General features: G+C 54.7%; 1 protein-coding gene across 1 annotated transcript; it reads left to right on the forward strand.

Annotated features, from left to right (window-relative positions):
- Positions 1 to 13,232: 13,232 nt before the first annotated feature.
- On the forward strand, positions 13,233 to 21,671 carry LOC120227245 (vasoactive intestinal polypeptide receptor 1-like). The gene is made up of 4 exons (XM_039225388.1): positions 13,233 to 13,259; positions 20,358 to 20,486; positions 20,723 to 20,764; positions 21,480 to 21,671. The coding sequence occupies exons 1-4, from the start codon at positions 13,248 to 13,250 to the stop codon at positions 21,669 to 21,671; spliced, it is 375 nt and encodes a 124-aa protein (XP_039081319.1). The 5' UTR covers positions 13,233 to 13,247.
- The last annotated feature ends 933 nt before the right edge of the window (positions 21,672 to 22,604 follow it).

Genomic DNA, 22,604 nt, shown 5'->3' on the forward strand with positions numbered 1-22,604 from the left:
GCCTAAATCCAGGAGGGGCTGGGAGCTCATCCCTTCCAGGCTTTTCCCTGAGTCTCCATAACTTCATCCCACCCCGTAAAGTCAGGGGCCGAGTTTCCCACGCTGTAAGGAGGGTGGCCTAGGTGGGTCTGCAGGGGACTCTGACGCACGGGCGAGTCAACCAGCGCCTGGAGTGGGACCTCCTTCAAACAGCGTGCCTCTGGCGAGGCGCCCAGGGATGCACGCACTCTGCCTCTCCACTGAACAGTGTCTTCCCCTTATCAATACTCACCATCTACGCAATCTCTGCCGCTGCCAGCCTTGATCACTCCGTCTGAGCCCTCGGAAAGAGGACAAGGCAGCCACAAACTCTTGGTCTACAAGAAGACCTCCCAGGGTGCGGGGCCGGTGTACCTGAGCCTCATTCTAGAGACGAATAAAACTGAGCCCTGAGGACACGCAGTGGAGGCAAGCGGATCTTTGGTCACCCAGAGACTGACTCGCCCACTCTAGGGAGCGAGGCACCAGAAACAGGAGGCCCGAATCCAGGCCTTTCTCCGCACTTCAGTTTCCCGGGCTGCTAAAACACGGAAGGTGGGAGGAGGAGGAGGAGGAAGACGAGGAGGTCTTCTGCTTAGTTTTAGGCAGGCTGCGCAGCCTGGTCGAGAGCACAGGGGACAGATCTTCCCTCCCCGCATGGGGGCGCTGGAACTTCGGCCCAGCCTCCCTCGGGAGGTGCCCAGGCGGAGACGGGTGAGGGTGCGGACGTGCCAGGCTCCCTAAAGCACGGCCCCCTCACTCCCTGGTTGTGAAGGGACCGGGAGCCCAGACGGTCCCAAGCGAGTCCTGCCAAGACACATGGGCTCAGAAGTGGCACCAAGGATCACAGAGTCAGGCCTCACTCGCGCCCTTGTTTCCCCTCCTGTGCTGGCGAGCGATGAGTTGGGCAGATTGAAAATGAATCAAACCACAGGCCCCAACTCCGGGTCGCTTACGACCTAGGACCCTACGCAGGCCACAGTCCGCAGCCTGGGGTATTAGAAGTGACCCGTCTTGTCTCATAGTCCAGCCCGCCAGCACCTGTCCTCCGACGCGCAGAAATGAATGGGAAATGCGGAGACTGGCAGGGGAGCTTCCTGGAGGAGGCGGCTCTGAAGGTGAACATGAAGAGCGTCCTGGGAGGGGCTGAGGGGGAACGTGTAGGAGTGGGAGAAGGCAACCAGGAGCTTGGAAACGTTGTGAGCTAAGCAGGGAAGGATGTCTCGAGTCTCCCGAGGATGCGGTCCGAAGGGGTTAAGGCTCGTAAATGCCAGGCGACAGAGGAGGACTGACGTGGGTGATCCACGGAGAGATCGCAGGAACACCCCACAGACAGGGGAGCCCCCCCGCCGCGTCCCGCCCCTGAGCGGCGGCCCCGCCCCTGCCGATCCATTGGCTAGACCCGCCGCCCGTCAGACGAGTCCCCGCGGCCCGCCTCCCGTCCGGAGCTGCGCCTCTTCGCGTAGCGGCCACGGCTGCGACGCCACTCGGCCGGGCTCCCAGCCGTTAACCGCTCGGTGCGCCGCCCGCCCGTCTATTCCCGGCGCCGGGCTGCCTATCGTGGGTTCAGGGTGGACCATGCGCCCGACTAGCCCGCCACCGGCCCGCTGGCTATGCGTGCTGGCCAGCATCCTCGCCTGCGCCCTCTGCCCCGCGGTGAGTGTCCGCCGGGCCCCCTGAGTCCCGGCCGCCGCGGGTGGAGTGGGGGACGGCGGGAGCCGGGCCGCTTGTGCACACGTCTGTGCGAATGGGGGCACGGAGCACTGGGTCTCGCCTCCCAGCTCAGCCTCGGACTGGATCTAGACCCGAGGGATGGGATCTCGGTCGCGCCTAGTCCCTCCCAGCGCTGCTGGGAGTCCACTCAGTGCGGTGATCTGAGACACTGGTGGAGGGGCGCCAGGAGACAGCGTGCTCCCAAAACTTGCCATGGGTGTAGTGGCTGTGTTGTACGTGGGGAGAGGAAGTCAGTGGGTGCAAGGTTGAAGACTGTGGTCCATTGAAATGGAAGGCCTGGTAGACTGTAGGTGGGAGGGAGGCTGTGAGGGTCGTCGTTGTGTGCTGTGGCCGTCAGGAGGTGTCTGCGGGCCGTTGTGTGTAACCTGTAGGAGTGACGTCTCAGCAGCAGACTCAGCGCTGGAAAGGGACTTTGGGGATAAGGCAGCTGTCTGGCCGGCCCTTCCTGGGCCGTCCCACAGAGCAGAGCTGAAAGGTAAAAGGCTAAGGTGGAAGGTGGTGGGCAGTGAGGGGTTGAGGATGGTGTTTACCAGGAAGGGCCAGACATGTGCATGGGAAAAGCTGAGCAAAGTGCAAACAGCCATGAGGCATCGTGTCCTCTTCCTCCCACTCCTGCTTCATCCCCACACAGGTACGTGTATGCCTCCGATGTGTGGCTGTGCCCTTGTGTGTGGCTGTGGGTGGCTCACTTGCAGGACAGGAGATGGATAGATCATCTCCCTCTAAGATCAGGGAAGACCTCAAGACTCATTGAATCCACCTAAGCTCATTTTACAGATGGGCAAAATAAATCCCAAGGATACCTGTTCTCCCCCCTCCCCCCCCATCAGACCAAGACTGGGGTTGATTTTCTCTCTTTCCCTGCCCCTAGACGTGAAGAATCTGGGGTTGCTGCTTAGTCAGAGCCTAAAACCCAAGTGGGTCCCAGGTCTGGCACCAGCTCCAGGTTGGCTGTTGGCAGGTAGAATATATTGATCACCTACTCTCCTCTAGCCTGTAATTACCTCCCTTACCATCACATCCACCAAAGCAGGAATCTCTGTGTTTCCATCTAGCTAATGTCTTGTACATCCTGGAGGTGAGAAGCTGATTGCCTGTCCTGGGAGCAGAACTTAGTAACAATTGTTAGGCGCCTCCCCTCCTCCCACCTCCTGAGCACTCAAAGCCTCACCTGCTTCTGGCCCTGAGGCCACAGCTCCACAGCCCTGGCACCACTGAGAGCCCCTCCGTGTACTGGAGTTTCCAGGCCTCACCAACAGCCCTCTAGGCTCTCCCAACGGGGCTCTCACCACTCACATTCTCCTTGGATGATCCAGGGTTCTTATGACCACAACTGATGGTTGATGCACCTGATTCCCCATCCTTGGAGGCTTCTCAGCCAGGGGTGGAATGCTTCCAGCAGGGCCTCCTGTTATGCTAGGCCATATCTGTCCACCTCCCCCAACCTCCTGAGGCAGTCCAAGCCTGGCTCCTCCAATGCCTACCACTCCCTGTCCTGCCACATTTTATTCACTTAACACCCTACTCTATCACCTCTTCCAGACAGCCTTCCTTGATTGCTCCAGCCCACTCAGCCCTCTCCACTTTGTTTTTTTTTTTTTTTTTAAACGTTTTTATTTATTTCTAGGAGAGAGAGAGAGAGACAGCGTGAGCAGGGGAGGGTCAGAGAGAGAGGGAGTCACAGACTGAAACAGGCTCCAGGCTCTGAGCTGGCAGTCAGCACAGAGCCCGACGCGGGGCTCCAACCCACGAACCGCGAGATCATGACCCAAGCGAAAGTCGGACGCCCAACCGACCAAGCCACCCAGGCGCCCCCAGCCCTCTCCACTTTGATCCCACTTCTCAGCCTTATCCACCTCCCAGCCTGGCTCTTCCGACCATCCCATGGGATCAAGGGCTGCGGTTCGTCATCTTTGCTGTCCCCCACAGACCAGTGCAGGGCTGGGCCCCCAGGGGGAAGAGAAGGGACTCACCCAGGACTAAGTGAGGGCAGCCTGACATGAAGGGCTCCTCGCATCCTTCTCCACTTCACACTCCTCCCCACCAGCCACCACTTGCTCCCCCACTGATTGGACACCAGACAGTCCCGCTCCAGCTGGACTCAGGGTTGAGGGGCTGACGTTATCAGAGTCATAAAATGGCAGCTGCAAAGTTCAGTTTAAAGACCCAAGGCCTTATCACTCCTATTTATGGTGCCCTGACCTCAGTCAGAGAAGGGGAAAATCTCTGACAGGGAAGCCAAAAAAAAGGAAAGAAAACGTCTAGTGTCTCAGAAGAGGAAGTCTGCCCCAAGGCCACCTGTCAGGCAGGCCTCTACTGTCCCTACCCCCTGGACAGCAGGCACAGGGCTCCTCACTGGTAGCAGAACTGCCCAGGGCAATCCCAGCCCAGGGACAAGGGGGGGGATGTTAGAGGAGAGGAGGAGCAGACCCAAGTCCTTCCCTGGGAAGATTCTCAGGCTGGTCAGGGTGAGCAGAGCCAGTGAGCCAGGTGGAAGGCCCCTCGGGGTGTGAGGAAGATCTCCCAGAACTGAGGCAAGATTAGCTGAGAGATGCAGTCAGGGAAGGCTCCCTGGAGGGGGCAAGACAATGCCCTGAAGAGTTTGGCCAAATGGGCCAGCCTTCCAACAGAGACTATAAAGGAGGCTCTTTTGGACCAGTGGGCCTGACCCCAGAAGGAGGAAGAAGCTCCCAGGTCCCCCCCACCCCCAAGGCTGAGATGGCCCAGGGATTTGGGGAAGGTTTGGCTCCTCTAACTCCTCTCTGAGGCAGTTGCTGGCCACTGGCTCCTAAAGGGCTTAGTGTGCCACAGGCATCCTGCCCTGGCCATTTGCTTCCAGCCTCTCCAGAGGCTGTCCACAGCCAGCCAGGCTCTCTTGGCCGCCAGCGGACCACCCTGTGGGCTTTAGGAAACATGGCTGCAGTGAGGTCAGGGCCTCCTCCTTGAGCAAAGTGACAACCTCAGGCCCGCCCAGGGCTCCTGGGGGACTGTGCTGGGAGAGTGACCTCCCCCTTGAAGTTTCCCACCTCCCGTCCTGGTGTTCTAAGTCTCAGCCTTGCAGAGCACATGAGACCTGGTCCTTGCCCTATTCTGTGGCAATGGTCAGTTGACCTTGAGAACAAGCTTGATCTCTGTGCAAGGGCCTCAGTTTCCTCATCACAAAAGGGAAGGTAGGAACGTTGCTCCCAGTGCGGGAGAAATGGGAAGAGAGGCTGGGTTGGAGGCTAGCTCTACCTCACAACTGGGGCATAATTTTCCCTCTGAGCCTCAGGACTCTGAAAGGGGCTTTGTCCTCCAGTCAGGACTGCTAGGACACCTGAAGGACAAAGTGCCATGTGAACTGTGATAAGCTATTTCTTCTCTTGATTCCCCAGCTCGGGAGCTCTGGGGATGGGAGTGTCCCCACAAGGTAAGCCAGGCAGTGTGGGGCTGAGGCTCCAGGCCCAAATAGGTGATGAGTCCTCTCAGGAAGGGCTGGCTGGTAGGCAATGGGCCTCCTCACAGTGTGGGCACCCTTTGTGGCAGCCCAACCTGGGCTGAGCCTGCCACTTGCAGGGACCCTTCACTGTGGCCCCTCCGGCCGTGGATGCAAAATGGGGCCAAGGGACTAGATGAAGCCCTATCCCCTTCCCCCTGCTTTTGCTACTCAACCTTCCACACTCTGCCCTCCCCACCACAAATGTATAATACGTGCAAAGTCTCTCATACACCTTGGATGTATTTTAGAAGTAGTAGAAACACAGTTTAATCTCTCTACCATATCATGAGATTTTTTAATCTAACCTTATTGTGAAAATGTTCAAATATATTTTAAAAAGGAGAATACTACTATGAGCATTGAATTACCCATTCCTTGGAGTGTTGTCAGCAAAATGGTAGGATAGGAACTCCCAGTGCTGGTCTTCCCCATCCCTAGGTTTGATAACTAATAACCCATGAGAATTAATACTTGCAACATTTCCATTTTCTGGCTGAAGTATTTTAAAGTAAATTATAGACATGATGACCTTGTACTGCAAATTATCTTAAGATGCATCTCTAAAACCAAAGGACATTTGCCCATATAAGTATAATACCACCACAGTGCCTAACATAATGAACAGGCATTCCTTAATATCTTGTGTTCAAATATCTCCAAACAGCATTTAGTCAAGCACCCCAAGATGCATGGTGATATTATCGGGGTTTTGGGTTTGATGGGAAGGAGCATTCCTGCCTGGGTTGGAATGAGCCTGTACAATGAGCTGGTTGGGTGGATGGACATTATGCCCTTCTCTGGGACATGGCCCAGTCTTTATCTACAACCCTTTTCTTGGGGCTCATGATGTGAGGATCCATATCTCTCAGGAAGTCTCCCCTGCTATCTGAAAAACAAGCTCTTCCTGCACAATCTGTCATCAGAAGAGGGGAAGAGATCACCAACTGACTCTGGAAGTCTCACAGCCTCGTGGCTGCACTCAGCCCTCTGCACGGGGCCCCGACACCAACATCACCCCTGGACACAACATGTGTAAACTGCGTCCTCTTTCTGCAAGAGGCAGAGAATTTAATCCTGAGTCCCTGCTGCTCCTGCCTCACTGCCCATTGCCACGGTGAGCCTCTGAGAAGAAACCCCAAGAGTCTTCATGCCCTAAGTACACCTCACAAAAGGGCTCTTATATGGGGCCCTGCTTAAATCCAGGCTGAAATCTTTGCTTGTATTCTAATAATGAGAGCCCTTGTCCTGGGACCACCCTGCAATATGGAAAGTTCTTTCTTGCCCCAAGCTCAAACCTGCATCCCTGTGTCTCCCTCACTGTCTTTATCCCTGTACCCCACACACACCACCCCGAGTCCAGCCTTTCCCCTATTGAAATAATGGGGCAACAAAGAGTCACAGGAGGAAACTGAGGACCTAGAGAGAAGGCAGCATGGTCAAAGGCACATAGGACCCCAAACAAGCTTCCCAGGCTGTGCCCTTTGTTCTGGCTTTTGTGTTTCAATTGGTAATGTGATGGAGAGGGTGTAGTGGGGGCAAAGGGGAGAGGGAGAAGGAGGAGAAAAGGGCAGTGGGGAGGAAGTGGGGCACAGGTAGGTAAGGTAAATCATGGGAACCAGAAGTCACAGAAAAGAGGAGAAACATTCTCCCAAGCCTTGCAGAGGGCACTCCAGGAAGTTGAAATCAGGCCTCATCCTATTGGGAAGGGGCTCGAGGGAGACCCCTGGGGTGACAGTGAATGTGGAATAGCTTGATCTGGGCAGTACTTACATGGGTGTATACATGTGTGACAATTCCCTGGGGTGTCACTTCAGATTTGTGCATTTTATGACTTTAAAAATACCTCCAGAGGTCTGGGGCAGCCTGCAGGATGCTACAGCTGCCTGGGAGGAAGCAGTCTCCCTTGGTGAGGTGGCAGAGCCCATCAGGTCCACAGGGTCCAGAATCAGATGGCCAGCCCCTTCCTGGCTGCAGAACCTTGGGCAAATCTTCCCATTGCATCTGTAAAATGGGGACAAATGACAGCACTGTCCACTCCCAGGGCTGTGTCCAGGGTCACACGTAAATGGAACTAAGGAACTACCAAGAAAGGTCAGCAGTTATTGTCCAGCCACGTGAAAGGACTCCGGCCTCGCCACAGCCTTGATGTGCTGCAGAGCCCAGGCCTTTCTGAAGGTCCCACCCACTGAGCCTACCAGAAGGGAGGTCTTGAGTCAGGCATTCCCTCACCCCATGCTGCAGTCAGATTTCTTCCTTCCTGTATTTTTAAAATTTTAATTATTTATTTACTTAAAATATTTTTTTAATGTTTATTTATTTTTGAGAGAGACAGAGTGCAAATAGGGGAGGGGCAGAGAGAAGAGACGGAGAAACAAAATCTGAAGCAGGATCCAGGCTCTGAGCTGTCAGCGCAGAGGCCGGCATGGGGCTTGAACTAACGAGCTGTGAGATCATGACCTGAGCCGAAGTTGGACCTGCAACCGACTGAACCACCAGGCGCCCCAATATTTTTAAAAAAATTTTATTTGAGAGAGAGAGAGAGCAAGTGGGGGAGAAGGGCAGAGGGAGAGAGAATCTTAAGCAGGCTCCCAGCTCAGCTTGGAGCCTGATGTAAGGCTCCATCTCAGGACCCTGGGATTGCCAACTGAGCCGAAATCAAGAGTTGAACACTCAACTGACTGAGCCACCCAGGCGCCTCTCCCTCCATCTATTTTTATATCATTTTACTGATAATCTGAAGCCTCCCTTCTAACTATCCAAATTTTGCCAACCATATCTCCTCCTGGGAGAGGCTGAACTCTGGGTGGTATGTAGGGGGTTGCAGGGGTAAGGACAGAGGGAGACAGGGATGCAGGCTTGGGCTTGGGGCAAGAAAGAACTTTCCATATCGCAGGGTGGTCCCAGACTTCACCCTGTGGTTAAGTTGGACCCCATCTAAGGGCCCTTATTGCGAGGTATACTTAGGGGCACGAAGCCTCTCGGGGTTTCTTTGCAAAGGCTCATTGTGGCAATGGGCAGCAGGCAGGAGCAGCAGAGACTCAGGTTTAAATCCTCTGCCTCTTGCAGAAAGAGAACCCAGTTTAGACACACTATGTCCAGGGGTGATGTTGGTGTCGGGGCCCCGTGCAGAGGGCTGAGTGCAGCCACGAGGCTGTGAGACTTCCAGAGTCAGTTGGTGATCTCTTCCCCTCTTCTGATGACAGATTGTGCAGGAAGAGCTTGTTTTTCAGCTTAATAAATCATGGGATATGAGCTGGTGATGGGAAAAGGGTAAATGAGACCCCTGCGGCTCTTTATCCCCTGTTCCCCAGCTCCCTGCAACTTGGCCAGGGAAGAGGACCCTCTTCAACAAGCCTGGGAAACACAAATCATTCACTTTGGCTCCATAATTTGCAGGCAGGAAGTGCTTTCTCCCATCTTATCTACTCTAGCCTGCTGCATTTGTCACCCCTCTCAGAAACCAGCTGGCCCTCAGAGGGACTCCTGCTTCCCCACCATGCTGCTTCTGCCTCCCTTGGCTTCTCCCACCACAGTTCAACTGTCCCCAGTTGAGGCTGGGGGTTCTGATTCCCGGACGGTAGCTGTGGGCTCAAGCTTCCCTTGAGGGATGGGTATGGCACCCACAAAAGCTGAATCAGCCCTCCACTCCATCTTTCAAAGCCCCTATCATCTAACAGTCACAGCTCCCAGTATCTACACCCTACCCCAGATTTCAGGGAGCCCCACATGCAGGAGAAAGCGCTCACAGTGGGGATAGAGAGGAAGGGACCCAAATAAGCAGGCAGACTTAAGAAGACTTGGTTAATACCTGCCCCCAACCAGAGACTCAGGGTTTTCCTGCCAGCTTCTAGTCATCACCTCCCACATCCAGCCAGTACCATGGCAGGGGACAGAAGAGGACCCAGATTGAAGGCTGCTACAGACTTCCTCACTCTGGCCTAGGTCTCCTCTTCTGGCCTCAGGAATTCCTGTGATAGAAAAGGTACTGGGGACTCAGTAGGGCCTGAAACTCTCACCTCAACCCCCCCCCCCCACAGGATCAGGTGACTTTAAGCCCACGTGGAGCTCAGCCCAGTACAGGAATGGGTAAAGGATTGAGAGAAAGTCTTGCTTTCTCCTCTCCACATGGGGCATCAGGAGACAAGTTGGGAAAGGTAGGCAGTCATAGAATAAGGAGGAACTTGAATGCCAGTTATGAAGGGTGGGCTTTGACTGCTAGGCCTTAGGGACCTTGGGTTGCAGGTGATGGGGCTGAAACCTAGTACACTGATCCAGGCAGGTACTGATGAGGCTTGGCCCCTGTCTGTATCCCACAATTTGTCTGCTGATGCCTCAGGACCCCTTGCTACAGTCACCCCAGGCTTTTGCAACCTTGCATGTATTAGGCATTTTCATACCTTCATACTTCTGTACACACTGCTCCTACTCTCTGGAATGTTCTTACTCCACCGCTAACTGTCAAACTCACACATCTTCAAAAACCCACCTCTACTACCCATTCTCTATGAAGCCCACACCCCACCTATATCCCACCCTGTAACCCTTTCCTAGAATCAGTAGGCTTGGCTATATCTGGCTGGGAATTTTCCAACTTTGTGTGTCTGGAGTCCAGAGGGATAATGAGGATGTTTAGCATAGGGAAATAAGTGGAAGAGGAAGTTCAAAGTGTGCCTGAATTCCTCAATGATAAGGACTACAGGGAGCTGCCCTGGCTCTGCCTTCCAAAGGGCAGTGGTAGACCAGATGGCCAAAAGCTAAGCCATGAAGACAGATTAATGCAGTCCAGACTCATGGCCAGAGATGTAGCTCCTATCTAGGAATGTGCATTTGCTAGGTGACCTGAGATCCCTCTTTGGGTCTCTCTTTCCTCTACCCTTCTGCAGTTGGAGTCTAGCACTCAACTAAGCTGTGGTAAAGACAGAGCTCATCTTCCAGACTACCCTCACTTTATTCAGAGATACTCCAGGATCCTAGGTTATCCTAGTGTCTTCTGCCCCTCCTCCTGCAAACTGCCTCTCAGGAAAGGCTTTGTGGCTGTGCTGCTAGTGGGTGCGGGCAGAGCTGGCTAGAGAAGTTTACCCAAAGCTTCCACCGTCAGAAGCTACTAGGAACCCTATGATGCCCTCGGTGATCTTGAAAAAGGATTCTCTCTTGGTAAACAGCATGGCCACAGCTCTGGCTTAAGAAGACCCATTAAATGAAGGCATCCATTGTCCTGTCCTCAGAGCACTAGTCTGGACTCTTTTAGTTACAGGGATAGAAAACTCAACTGATTCAAGAAATAAAGAAAGACACTGACTCATGTTGTTAGGAAGCAGGGCTACTTTTAGGCATAGCTGCATCCAGGGACTTAGACAATGTCAAGAGGATCCAGTTTTTCTCCATCTCCTTATTCAGCCTTTACCTGTGTGGCTTTTTTCATTGTGTTCCACAACAACACAAGAAGCAACAAGATAGTGACAGTAGTTCCAGCCCCTGCACTCTTTGAGGTTTCCAGTCTAGTGGGAAAGACAAATCCACTTGTCTAATCTCTCAATCCAAAGTCCCAGGGATGAGCCTGCTGGCTCTGAGCAACCTGACTTGGGCAGTGTGCCAGGCACTAAGGTCAGGACTGTTCTGATGGACTCAAGTCTGATCACATGTTGATTCCTTAGAAAAGGGTTCATCAGAACCCCAAGAACTAGGAGTGGGGAAGGAGGTGATTTCCCTGATAGAGATGAGGACATGGTACCAGTAGAGGGTAAAGGATGGTGGAAAGGCAGCAACAAGAAACGTCTACCACCATCCAACCTGCGTTCATGTGGTGGGAGGAGAGGAGGAGAGAATGGGCAGAAGGCAGAACAAACCCTCTTGCTGGAAGGCAGTGGGGCTGGGAAGGCACTTCAGGGAGAAGCATGCTCTAGGCAAGCAAGACAAACCAGTAGTGGGACACAAGCCAATCCCCAGGTTCTTCTTCCAGAGGCCACCTTTGGCCACCCCTCTTCCCATGCCTGAACAGTATAAGCCCACCACAGATCACTTAAGACCGAGCATCTTGAGCGTTTCAGTCTCAGTAATGCTTTTGGGCAAGAAGGGAAGCATGGGACCCCAAAGAGGGACTACGGCACATTTCCTTCAACTCTCATGTATTTTCTTTTAAGCAGTTATACAGAAATCCATATATCCATATATGGATCTGTGTTACTCTCCATATGCCAAGTTTTTAATGACTTAACCAGCTAATATCGTTACCCCAGTTAGCTGATAAAGTTAGCAGTCCAAGATGGAACCCAGTGAGGCTTCCGGGCCATGGCACATGGGTGAGCAAGTCTAGGTGCCAGGGAGTCTGAAAGACATCCTGGACAAGGACGTCTTCCCTCACACCTGGGCTAGGCCAGCTGTGGTGCTTAGCTGCATGTGGGAAAGTTGGATGGTGAGGACCTCTGTGACAGAGAGTCTCCACCAAGGCCTCCACAAGGGATGAGAGAGTGTTAAGTGGAAGGGAGTCAGCTGTGCAGCCTCTTGGGCACTGAGTTGTCCAGCTTCAGCTTAGACCTCCTTCCTCTATAGCAATGGAGAGCTCCCTGGCACCTGGAATGCTTATCCTTCTGGGGAATCACTTTACTTCAAACAGTGGTCAAAGTCACATCCTTGGTACCAGGCCAGATGGGGATACGCTTAAGGAAAGAGACACTTTGCCCCCATAGTCCCACTGCAACAAGACCTTGAGTCAGCAACGGAGATGGTGGAGGCCCATTTGGCCTACAAGGCACTGAGGGAGGTAAGGACCTTGTCCCGGGGCAGGAGGAACAAGTTGGAAGAGACACTGAGAATCCTTGATTCTGGAGCTGCATTGCTGAACGTTCCCCAACAGCTCTGTTGGGGACTAAGGCATTCTTCCTCCCTGAGCAAAGATGAGGAAACTGATGGAAGGTTGCCCAGGAGTGGTAGCCAAAGAGACCAGCAGAAGCTTCTACCAGCTCAGTGGTTCCTCCATGGAGGTCTTCACCTGCCCTTGCCCACCCAGTGGCTCCAAGACCTGGTTTTTTTTCTGTCTGTTCCTGGGCAGCCATCACCCACTGCTCACCTGTTTGCTCCAGTGCCAATGCCCACCCGCCTCCCATGCCAGCACACGGGTCTGGCTCCATCCCTGATCCCTGGCCAGGGTGCAGGAACAGGGAGGGGAGAGACTTGGGCTTTCCCATCCCTCTTCTCCCTACCTCCGAGAGGCAGGGACAGGGACAGAGGAGGTTTGGTGGGATGGCAAGACACCCGAGAGGAGCCCCTCTTATTTCCTGAAACCTCCACTCCTTCATTAGATCTGATATAGCTTAAATTGTTTAGAAGCTAAGAAGAAGGCAGGTGACGTGTGAGTAAAGAAAGCAAGTGTCCCTTTCCAGCCTGGTGACCCAGGAGACCAAGCACAGGCTTGTGGAACGAGGACAGGGGCTGGAAGATGCAGCCAGACTCCTGGGTTCCTCCCAGGCCTGGCTCCAGGGACCAAGTCTTCGTAACCAGGTAGCACTAGCTGGGCCCTACTCATCCACAGTGTCTGAGGCAAGCACTGAGGACTCCCAACCCAGGCTAAATGGTAGCAGAGTGCAGAGGGCTGGCTCTGAGCTCTACAGAGAGGTACCAGAGCAGTGCCACTCACAGAAAGGACAAAGCTGTTACAGCTGCGGCACTATTGGAACCACCAGGAAGCTACAACAGGGCCCTCAAGGCAGACCCAGCCTTGGGGACTACGGTCAAGAGCTCAGGGTTCAATCCAGGTCAGGGTTGGGTTTTAGTCTGGGGTTGGGATTGGATTCTGTCTGGAACTTGGGTCAGTCAAGTGACAGGCCCTGTTGAGTCTCATGCTCCTCGAGTCTATGGACGAGAGGTAGGCAGGACATGGATGAGGCTGATGGGTCCTCTCCCTGTCTTCGTTCCCCAGGGCATCCGGGCAACCATCCTGCAGCAGGAAGAATGTTACTACTACCTGTGGCTGATTGAGATGCAGCACAAAAGCAGTGCCTGGAGGAGGCCCAGCAGGAGAATGACATGGCAGGTGAGGCCCTGCAGGAGGAGAGCCTACACCCCCCCAGGGAGCCCTGCTCTCCTCACCGGATGAGCCCAGATCCAGGGCACATTCCTCCTGCATGTATCAGATAGGAATAGCGTCACAGAGCTGCTGGGGGTGAGGAGAGGATGCCGCTGGAAGCTGGGGGGCAGGGAAGCAGGAAGTCATAATGGGCCTCTCCGATCCCATCATCTGCCCCAGGTCTGGAAGTGTCCTGCTGTGAGCCAAGGAGAACACACTAAACTGGGGGTTCTGAGGCCCAGCTTTTTCCTCCCGACTCCCAGCTCTGCACCCAGAGGTGCCACCACACACACAGACCCTGAGGCACACATGCTTCCCTCCCCATCCCAACCCACCATCAGCAGGCCAGGTGAACCACCTGCTCATGTGCAGCTGGTGAGACAAGTCACAGTCAGACTCATAGGCCGAGCACATGTAGGCCCAGCTCAGGGGTGTGGGAGGAGAGCTCTGGCCTGGTAGCATGAGGGCCTGATGGGTGGCGCCAGAGGCACCCTCGGGCGGAGGCTGCCCAAGTTCCCGGAGCCAGCAAGGCCAGCACTTCTGATGACCCCCCCTCCCCCCAGCCCGGGTGCCCCACACCACAGCTGAGATAGGAATGGAGGGATTCCGGAGCCTTCCTTTGAAAAGTACCCTTGGGACAGATTCTGAAGGGTGGGCAGGCTGTGGAGAAGCAGAGAGGCTGGGACGGTGGGAGGTGCCTAGGTAGACTGCCCCTCAGGATTGGGGGATGGTATGGAGTTCAAGGCTCACTGAGGGCAGAGTAGGACTGGAGCAGTTGGGTGGATGTGCCTGCTCTGGGCCTCTCTATCAGGTCACCTCCCCGAGGCCAAACTTGCAGTTGTGTAACAGCCTTGCTCGGAGCAGGAACATCTTTACATGTCCCAAGCTCCTCTGTCTCCTGTCACCTCTCAGAGACTGATAGTTATGCAATCCTTCCTGGATCCCTCTTTCTTGGCCATGGTGCCCAGAATCTGCTTCCTGCACCAGAAGTGAGTGTGTGTAGCCTCACGGATGGCCTTTAGCGCCCCCCCCCCCCCCCCCCCCCCCCTTGAGGAAGGATAGGCTCCTGTCACCTGAGGCCTTCAGCCTGAGACCTGGGTGAGGGGTGGCCAGACCACCCACTGCCTCTGCACCCTTCCCCAGAAGTGAGTGTGTGTAGCCTCACGGATGGCCTTTAGCGCCCCCCCCCCCCCGCCCCCAGCTCTTGAGGAAGGATAGGCTCCTGTCGCCTGAGGCCTTAAGCCTGAGACCTGGGTGAGGGGTGGCCAGACCACCCACTGCCTCTGCACCCTACCCTACCCTCCAGGTCAGAGAGGCAGGAGACATGGTGGACCATCCTCAGCAACCCCCAACAATAGGATCCAGGGTTGCAAATACCCCAGAGACGCCCAGACCCCAAATCTAGGACCCTCATGGCACTGCCTCCTACGCCCCGAGGGAGAGCCACCCTCATGATCCCAGTGAGGTAATTGCTGGCACAGGGTGCCTGTTGGGTACCAAAATCCTGTCACTTGGAAGGCAGCCTGGGATCCAGACAAGTGCAAGTGAGTCTGCCCATGACCTTGTGTGGGTGGGGCTCTGGGCCTGTTCATGCACATCTAGGTGTGTGCTCCCGGCTCATGTCCATCTGGAGCTGCCTGGGCCTCTGGGGTCTGCAAGCTCGATGTCTGACCCTGAGTGTCTTTGTGTGTCAGGAGCATGTGTCTGCGTAAGCCTGGACATGCCTGGATATGTTTGCCTGCTGCGCTGTGTCTCTGTGTGTCGTCTGTGTGTGATCGTGGATGTACGAGTATGAATATCTGTGCTGTGCCTACTCATGTCTATGTGTGCGTGTTTGTGAGCTGTGTGTCTCTCTGTGCCTCTGTTTGCTTGTGTCTGGTCTTCCCATGTCCAAGGAAGCATTCGTGTATGTATATTTGCATGTATGAGTGTGGCTCTTTGTGCCTGGGAGTGCTGGTCTGTGTGTGTCTCTAGGTGCACACATATCTATAAAACAGCACAGCGGAAGCCCCCACCCTGCCTCACTAACCCCAGCCTGGTCTCCAGGCTGTCTTGCTTGTTGAGGGAGCACACACGGCCAAGAAGAGCCCTGTTTCTCTGTGGGCCTGGGGACATGTGTGATGGGGCCTGTGGGGCCAATCTCTCAGGCACACAGAGAAGATTCCTGAGGACCAACCCAAGACAACAGGCTCTCCAGGCAGCCAGCATTTTTTTTTCTGATTTAAAAAAAAATTTTTTTAAGTTTACTTATTTATTTTGAGAGAGTGAGCAAGCATGAGTGGGGGAGGGGCAAAGAGCACGCGCACGCGAGAGAGAGTCCCAACCGGGTTCCACATTTGTCAGCACAGAGCCCAACTTGGGGCCCAAACTCTCGAACTGTGAGATCATCACCTGAGCTAATGTCAAGAGTCTGACGCTTAACCAACCGAGCCCCCCAGGTGCGCTAGCATTTTCTTGGCTGTTACTCCCTTCTCAGCTTCCTGACCCTGCTGCCTCCTCCAGGAAGCTTCCCTGACCACATGCCTCTAGTGGCCTCTCTTCACAGGGTCCCCTGCCATGTCCACTGGCCTGCACCCCAGGACAGTTCACAGCCCAGTCCTGGTGGTGTTGAGACTCCTTGAGGCCGAGTGCAGCTCCCCACCCAAGGGCAGTGCCCGGTCTCCCTTGCCCTGTGTCACTTCCGGTGAAGCCGACCTCAGGGCCAGACACCCAGCTCCAAATCTGCCGGCCGACTGTGCGGCGGCTGGAGATGCAGAGAGCTCTATGTCTGGCGAGGATTTGGACACAATAGCTGGCCTACAAAGCAAGGTGTGCCAGGCACTGTCAGAGACGGCTAAACAGGGTCCAGCAGGGCAAAATTCCCCACGGAACAGACATCGAGCCCTTCAGAAGAGGAGGAGAGTGCGAGGTTTGCTGGCGAGGGAGCATATGAACCTGTGAACAGGCTGCACCGTTCACCAGCGATGTGACCTTGTGCTAGTTACCTACTTGCTCCCTGCCTCAGTTACTCATCTGTAAAAAGGAAAGGTTAAATCATTTATGTATTTATGCATTTAAAGGTTAAATCAGTTATGTAAAATGGAAAGGTTAAATCAGAGGGTAGAAGAGTGCCTCCTACTTACAAAGGCTTCCTAAGTATTTGTTGATATGATCAATAGGGTCCTGAACCACTAGCAGGATTTGTCTGGCATGATGAGCCCCTCCGTGGCCTCCTGAGAGGCTGGCACAGGAGCAGGGGAGGGGCCGGGAACCAGAGTAAGGCCATAGAAGCCTCATGATGGAGTGGACAGAAGGGCTTGGGACCCCCAAGGAAGGGAAGCTGTGTTCTCTGGCCGGGCCCCACAGATGCAGGTGTTCTCAGCCTTCAGCCGCAGATGCGGTTGTTGCAGTCCTCAAAGATCCCCTCCCCCCACCAGCCCTTCCCCCCCGGCCCCCTCCTCCACACCAGGTCACCCCGGCACTCAGAGTCCCGAGGCTCTCCCCCACATGGTGACATCCTTTCACCTCCTCTCCCCAGGCTCCCTTCTTGAGAACCTAGGAACCTTTGGACCTGGGCTGGGCTGGGCTGGGTTGAGCTGGCTTTGACTTTGACTCAGGGGTTGGGTTTCCTGAAAAATCTATGGGACTGGCAAGGTTGCAAAGAAACAATTAAACCTCCCCCAGGGAAGGGGATCCAGGTGAGTCCTAGCGCATCAGAGGTGCCCAGACCCTGAACAGGCAAAACCATGCATCTGCCAATTAAAGCAGCCCACTAGGGAGCTACCCTACTTCCAGAGAGGTGAGATGGTGGTGGTGGTGAGGAAGGGAGGCTGGGACAGGACTGGTGGCTGAGGGAGAGTTGGGGGAGACAGAGAGAGAAGGAAAGGAATGCCCAATTTCTACGTTTAGTCACTGAGCTGTGCTTTTCACATGGAGGGCCCCAGGAGGAGTGGAGGGGTGGCTGTGACTCCTTTTCATGACGTGGTGAGCAGGAAGAGACTCTTACATATCACATGCAAGTTCAGGCTGCATCTTGGGGCCCCATAGTGGCCGCCTTTGAAATCTCCTCAGGAACAGTTCCCATTGAGACATGGGCCACAGCCCCAGGGCTTTTCAAAGAGGCCACCCAGCCCTGATGATGACCCACTATCCCTCCTGCCTTCCCTGGATACCCAGGGCAGCCAAGGTCCCAGGGGACAGGGCGTACCTTCAGCCAGTCTGGAAGCTCAGAAAGGTGCAGAGTCAGGCTAACCCAAGTCTGTATCCTGAGCCTGATGCTTCCTTGCTGTGTGACCATGGGCAGGTCACCCAACCTCTCTCAGCCTTGGAATTGCCCTCTTTTAGGTGAACTAATAATAACTCCTAATCACTAGCTTTCACACAGTAATATTTGTTGCCCCTCCCCCCACAGGAGGCACAAAAAGCTTCTGTGTAGATGCAGATGGGTCACCTAATTCGTGATGGTCCCAGGTGCCGGCTATGTCACAGGCCTGGCCCATGGAACTCTGGTCCTTCTGGTGAGAGTGGACCTCAAAACTTGAGGTATTAGTATCCCAACTTCAAGGCTGGCTGATTTGGCCTTGTCCCCTTTTTCTACTTGCCCCAGGCTGGTGGGGGATGTTGACCCAAGAATCGGGTCCTGGGCGGGACCCACAGTAAGCTCCTTAGATCTGGGGCTGTGGTTTACTGACTGTCTGGTTGAAGCCTGCCGGGGCTGCAGTGACAGAGCTGGGGGGCTGAGCCGGGCCCGAGGGGGACTTCTCTCTCATGCTGGGAGCCTCCTGAAGCAGTGAGGTTGAGAGGCCTGCACAGGGAAGGGCTCCCAAATCAGGCACCACCCCAGCCCAGTGCCTCTTCCTTCCTCCTGCTTCCTCCAGAACCTCACAGTGGAAAGAGACCCAGGCCCACACACATATTTATATGCTGCCAAGCCAGGGAGATTGAGAAGACAACAGATAACCTGTGCCCTATTCACACCATGTGCCCAGTCCCTGGCATGTGCCTGGCACAGAAAAGGGACACAGTAGATGCATGCCCTGGGGAAGCCCCCAGCTGAACAACGAGGTTGCCGCATTCAGGACTCAGGAGTCCCCAGTAATAGTAAGAGCAGTTTGCATGCCAGGTGTGTGCTAAGGGGTTTCCACACATCATCTTATGTCATCCACACATGTGGTCCCATATAAACTGTCCACATTTTACAGGTGAAGAAACTGACACTCCCTCCTCTTCAAGGGTGGGAAGCACATGGCCATGGCAGGGGGAGGGCACAGTGTCCCTGGGACAGTGGTCATGCTCCTTGCTTGGAAAGGTGTGTGGGCTGCCCTCTGCTCTTGGGAGGACTGCGGAAACAGGAAGGTTTTCATGAGAACAGGGCTTGAAGACAGAACTAAAGAAACATGGACAGGGTGGCTGTGGGGAGGTGAGTAGGGGTCTGCATGCTGTCAGATGGGAATAGAAGACTGATTATCAGTGCTGCAGAGACGGGACAACCCTGAAGTGTCCCATGAGGGCTTCCCAGTCCTGGGATTCTGGACTACTCTTGGCCTGGCTTCTCTTGGGAGAGTCTTGTGCTGTGGTTCTAAGATTCTTAGCTAGAACGTCACCAGCTGCTGGATTTAGGATTCTATTCTGGAATCCTGTGATTCTCTCTGATGAGACTAAGACTCAAGTTCCTGGTGTGATGGCATTCTCCCCAGCTGAGTGCGTAGGAGGAACTTCCCTTCCAGTCTGAGAAAGGGGTCTGTAGCCTGCCCGGAGGCAGTACAATAGACCTGTGCATCCTTATCCTCTGCTTTGCCTGCAGGGCCCAGTTTGCCCCAATGGAAAACTGCTCCAAAGGGCTTGAATCTGAGGCAAAGGAAGCTGGTCATCACCAGGTCCACGTGGGTGACATAGAAACTGAACAGTTGTTGGCAGGCAGTGGGCGGAGGGAACAGGAGATGGAGCTCCCCGCTGAGGGGCTGTCAGTTCCCACTCTCCAACTCCCCATAAGCCTTCAATTTAAAGAAAGCCACCATCTGTCAGCCTCGGGCATGTGGGATAGAGTTGTGGCAAAGACGGGTGGGCAGTGCTTAGGATCTTGGCATGGCTGGGAACCAGGTCCAGGAAGGAGCGGGAGGGGCCAGGCCGTGGGACCTCAGGCCCAGGACTAGGCTTCCCGGGACTGACTGCCAAGGCAGAAGAGATCAGGCGGAAACCCCCTGCCCCTCAGACCTCTCCCAGCCAGGGAACTGTGAGCTCACACTGCCTGGGCCAGCTCTGAGGTCAGGTGGCTGGGAGGCCTGACCAGGATGAGCCCTGCTCCATAGGAGAGGAATGAGAGGGATGAGTCATTTGGAATGAATATCGACCCTGTCAAGCACACAAGGCTGGTGGAGGAAGAGCTGGTCCTTCAGAGCCTGCTGAGAGTGTGTGCATGGGTATGGGGAGGATCGGAGGGAGGGACGCAATCTCAGAAAAAGTGGCAACTTCTAGAGAAGTGGACAACACAGAAGCCAAAGACAGAGCTGTACTAAACTGGAGAGCTCAGCATTCTCCCAGTGGCCTTGGGCACATGTGGTCAGCACCCCAATTACAAAGTTTTCCTTCCCAAATGTCCTCATCCCTAGTAGAGAATTAGTTTCTCTTGGATGCACTGCACTTAATAACACCCAAAGCAGTTCTGAGTTGCCAGTGGACCCTAGTTTCCATAATTTTTCATGTTGAGAATACATGTATCCCACAGTAAAGATTAGGAAAACTGAGACCAGGAGAGAGGGAACCAAGACCTCCTGTAGGCTGAGAGCATCTCTCCCTTGGCTGCCACAGAGCCTGAAATACTAGGTTTCATCCTCGGGGTTCAGCACTGGCCTCCTTTATGGTCCCTCCTCCAGAAAGGTGAGAAAAGAGAGTTTCCTTCTCCTTTATGCTTCCCTGTAGGCTAGGAGACCCGGAGGTGGCGGGGAGAGGGATGAGGATAGAGGCACTGCAGATATGGAACAGGAACACATCGGCACATAGTACTTCTGGAAGCCAGGAGCCCATCCTCACACCCCGATCATTGTCCCTACCTCCTGTACCCACTGTCTGTCCTTCCCTTGTCCCCAGGGGGCTTGCCAAATCTACTCTTCTTCTGATTCCCCTGTTGGGAGTGCACTACATCATGTCGCCTTCTTTCCCAACAACTTTACAGCTGAGGTGAAAATGGTCTTTGAGCTCGTCATGGGGTCTTTCCAGGTATGAACCATCAACCAAAGTCTGCGTTCTTCTCTGGGCTTTAAGGGAATTGGAGTCTTTGACCCTTGCCACTGGATTCCATTTTCCCCCCACTCTAATAAGTCTTGATTAAGACCTACTGTATGCTTAGCCCTTTGGTTAATCAGAGGAACATAAGGACAGGGACAGGGGTGGCACAGGGGCTAGGGTCTCCTGGAGTCTGTCTACCTCCCCTCCCCTACCCCCTTCCTCCCTAGGGTTTTGTGGTGGCCATCACGTACTGCTTCCTCAATGGCGAGGTAAGCCACTCCCAGACCTTGGGGACCAGGCAATAGCGCTCAAGTTTCAAGATCCGGAAACACAAATGGGATATGTGCAGAGCAAGGATGGGTTAAATCTTAAGACTCCAAGTGTGGTTCTCAGACTAGAAAATAGGTGATGGCCCATAACTAGGATCTTGTTAAAAATGCTGATTTCTGCCCTCTGCCCCCCAGACCTGCTGACTTAGAATCTGCATGTTAACACACACACGCACACGCACATGCACACACACACACACACCTGGGACACCTGGGATTCGTGTGCACACTGGTTTGGTTAAGTGGCAAGTGGGGATAGGGGAAAGGGGGTGGGCAGCCAGTGGAGGCTGACATACTGTGGAGCCCTGGTTACAAAGCACAGAAATCTATCCACTCAGAAGAGCTCGTGTGAGCTGGAGGGCAGCGATCAGAAGAATGGGGATTCGGCCACCCCGGAGCAGCTCCCTTCCCCCTCCCCCGACCTCATTCTCTGATCTTCTCTCTGCCTCCTACCTCCTCCCCTACCTCCTCCAAGGCCTTGATTTAACCCCTGTCCCTAGTGCACTGTGCACTAGCCAAGGCAGCATCTGGGTCTCTCAATTTAGACTCCCCTAGAGGATCTGACTGACTGGCTCAACACCCTCAATCCAGAGCAGCCCAGTCAGCCACGGAGGAGGCTTCCTAGTAGCAGACTTCAATACCTCGCTTTTCCCAGGTGCAGGCGGAGTTGCGGTGGAAGTGGCGGCGCTGGCACCTGCAGGGCTTCTTGGGCTCGGACCCCAAATACCAGCACCCTTCTGGAGGCAGCACCAGGGTCACGTGTAGCAGGCAGGTCTCCATTCTGACCCGCGTCAGCCCCGGCGCATGCCGTTCCTCCAGCTCCCAGGCGGAAGTCTCCCCGGTCTGACCTCCAGGCGCTCATGAGCCTCCACCAGCCGTTCCTTCCGCATCTCCCACCCCGGGTGGCACTGGGCACCGAGGCCTGCCCGGGGGACACCAGCCCCAGCCCTGGGCTCAGAGGCTGACCTGGTCCCCAGGCTACTGTCTGGACGCCCCTGAAGAACTCTGCCCGGGGAGCCTGGGTGGCTTAGTCGGTTAAACGTCCGACTTTCGCTTAGGTCATGATCTCGCGGTTCGTGGGTTCGAGCCCCGCGTCGGGCTCTGTGCTGACTGCCAGCTCAGAGCCTGGAGCCTGTTTCGGTCTGTGACTCCCTCTCTCTCTGACCCTCCCCTGCTCACGCTGTCTCTCTCTCTCTCCTAGAAATAAATAAAAACATTAAAAAAATAAAAATAAATAAAAAAAGAACTCTGCCCTTGTGCTTTCCTGAGGAGAGTAGGATGCACAGACGCGGGAGCCGCTTCTCTGCAAGTAGGGGTGCTGGGTGCTCCGACCTGGGAAAATGTGGGGTGGAGCTCAGCCATCAGAGTCCTCGTCCAGCACAAGAAACCTACATGCTCTCACCTGACTTGGCACTGGTGGCTCTCAGGCGCCGTCCAACGTAGGCAGTGGCCCATTCCCGGTCAATGAATGTGGGAACGTGGCTGGTGCCGAGGACACAAAGATCTTGCACCTAAAGGTCACCCGCTGCCACCATCACCTCAACAGAGCCTGAAGTTCCCGTTCCTGCCAAGTTTCTTCGAGTTAAGCATCATTATCATTAAGACATCTATCTCTTCCAAGATGCAATCGCCTCCCCCAGCGTCCTCTTCTGAGCAGCTAGCTCCTCCGAGTGGAGGAGGTTCTCTGCCTCAGGCAGGTGTGGTTTTACAGGGAGTCAGTTTAGGGGGCACAGGTATCTACATAATCCCTGCTGAAGTGGAGTGGTCCCGGGGTGGCTGG

This window comes from Hyaena hyaena, unplaced genomic scaffold (assembly GCF_003009895.1).
Source record: "Hyaena hyaena isolate Hyena2069 unplaced genomic scaffold, ASM300989v1 scaffold_2113, whole genome shotgun sequence".
Lineage (NCBI taxonomy): Eukaryota > Metazoa > Chordata > Mammalia > Carnivora > Hyaenidae > Hyaena > Hyaena hyaena.

Bases quoted from the DNA above. Each gene is read 5' to 3' on its own strand.
- LOC120227245 (XM_039225388.1), top strand. The intron at 20,487-20,722 runs GTATGAACCATC...CTTCCTCCCTAG, and splicing joins TCGTCATGGGGTCTTTCCAG to GGTTTTGTGGTGGCCATCAC. The intron at 20,765-21,479 runs GTAAGCCACTCC...CGCTTTTCCCAG, and splicing joins ACTGCTTCCTCAATGGCGAG to GTGCAGGCGGAGTTGCGGTG.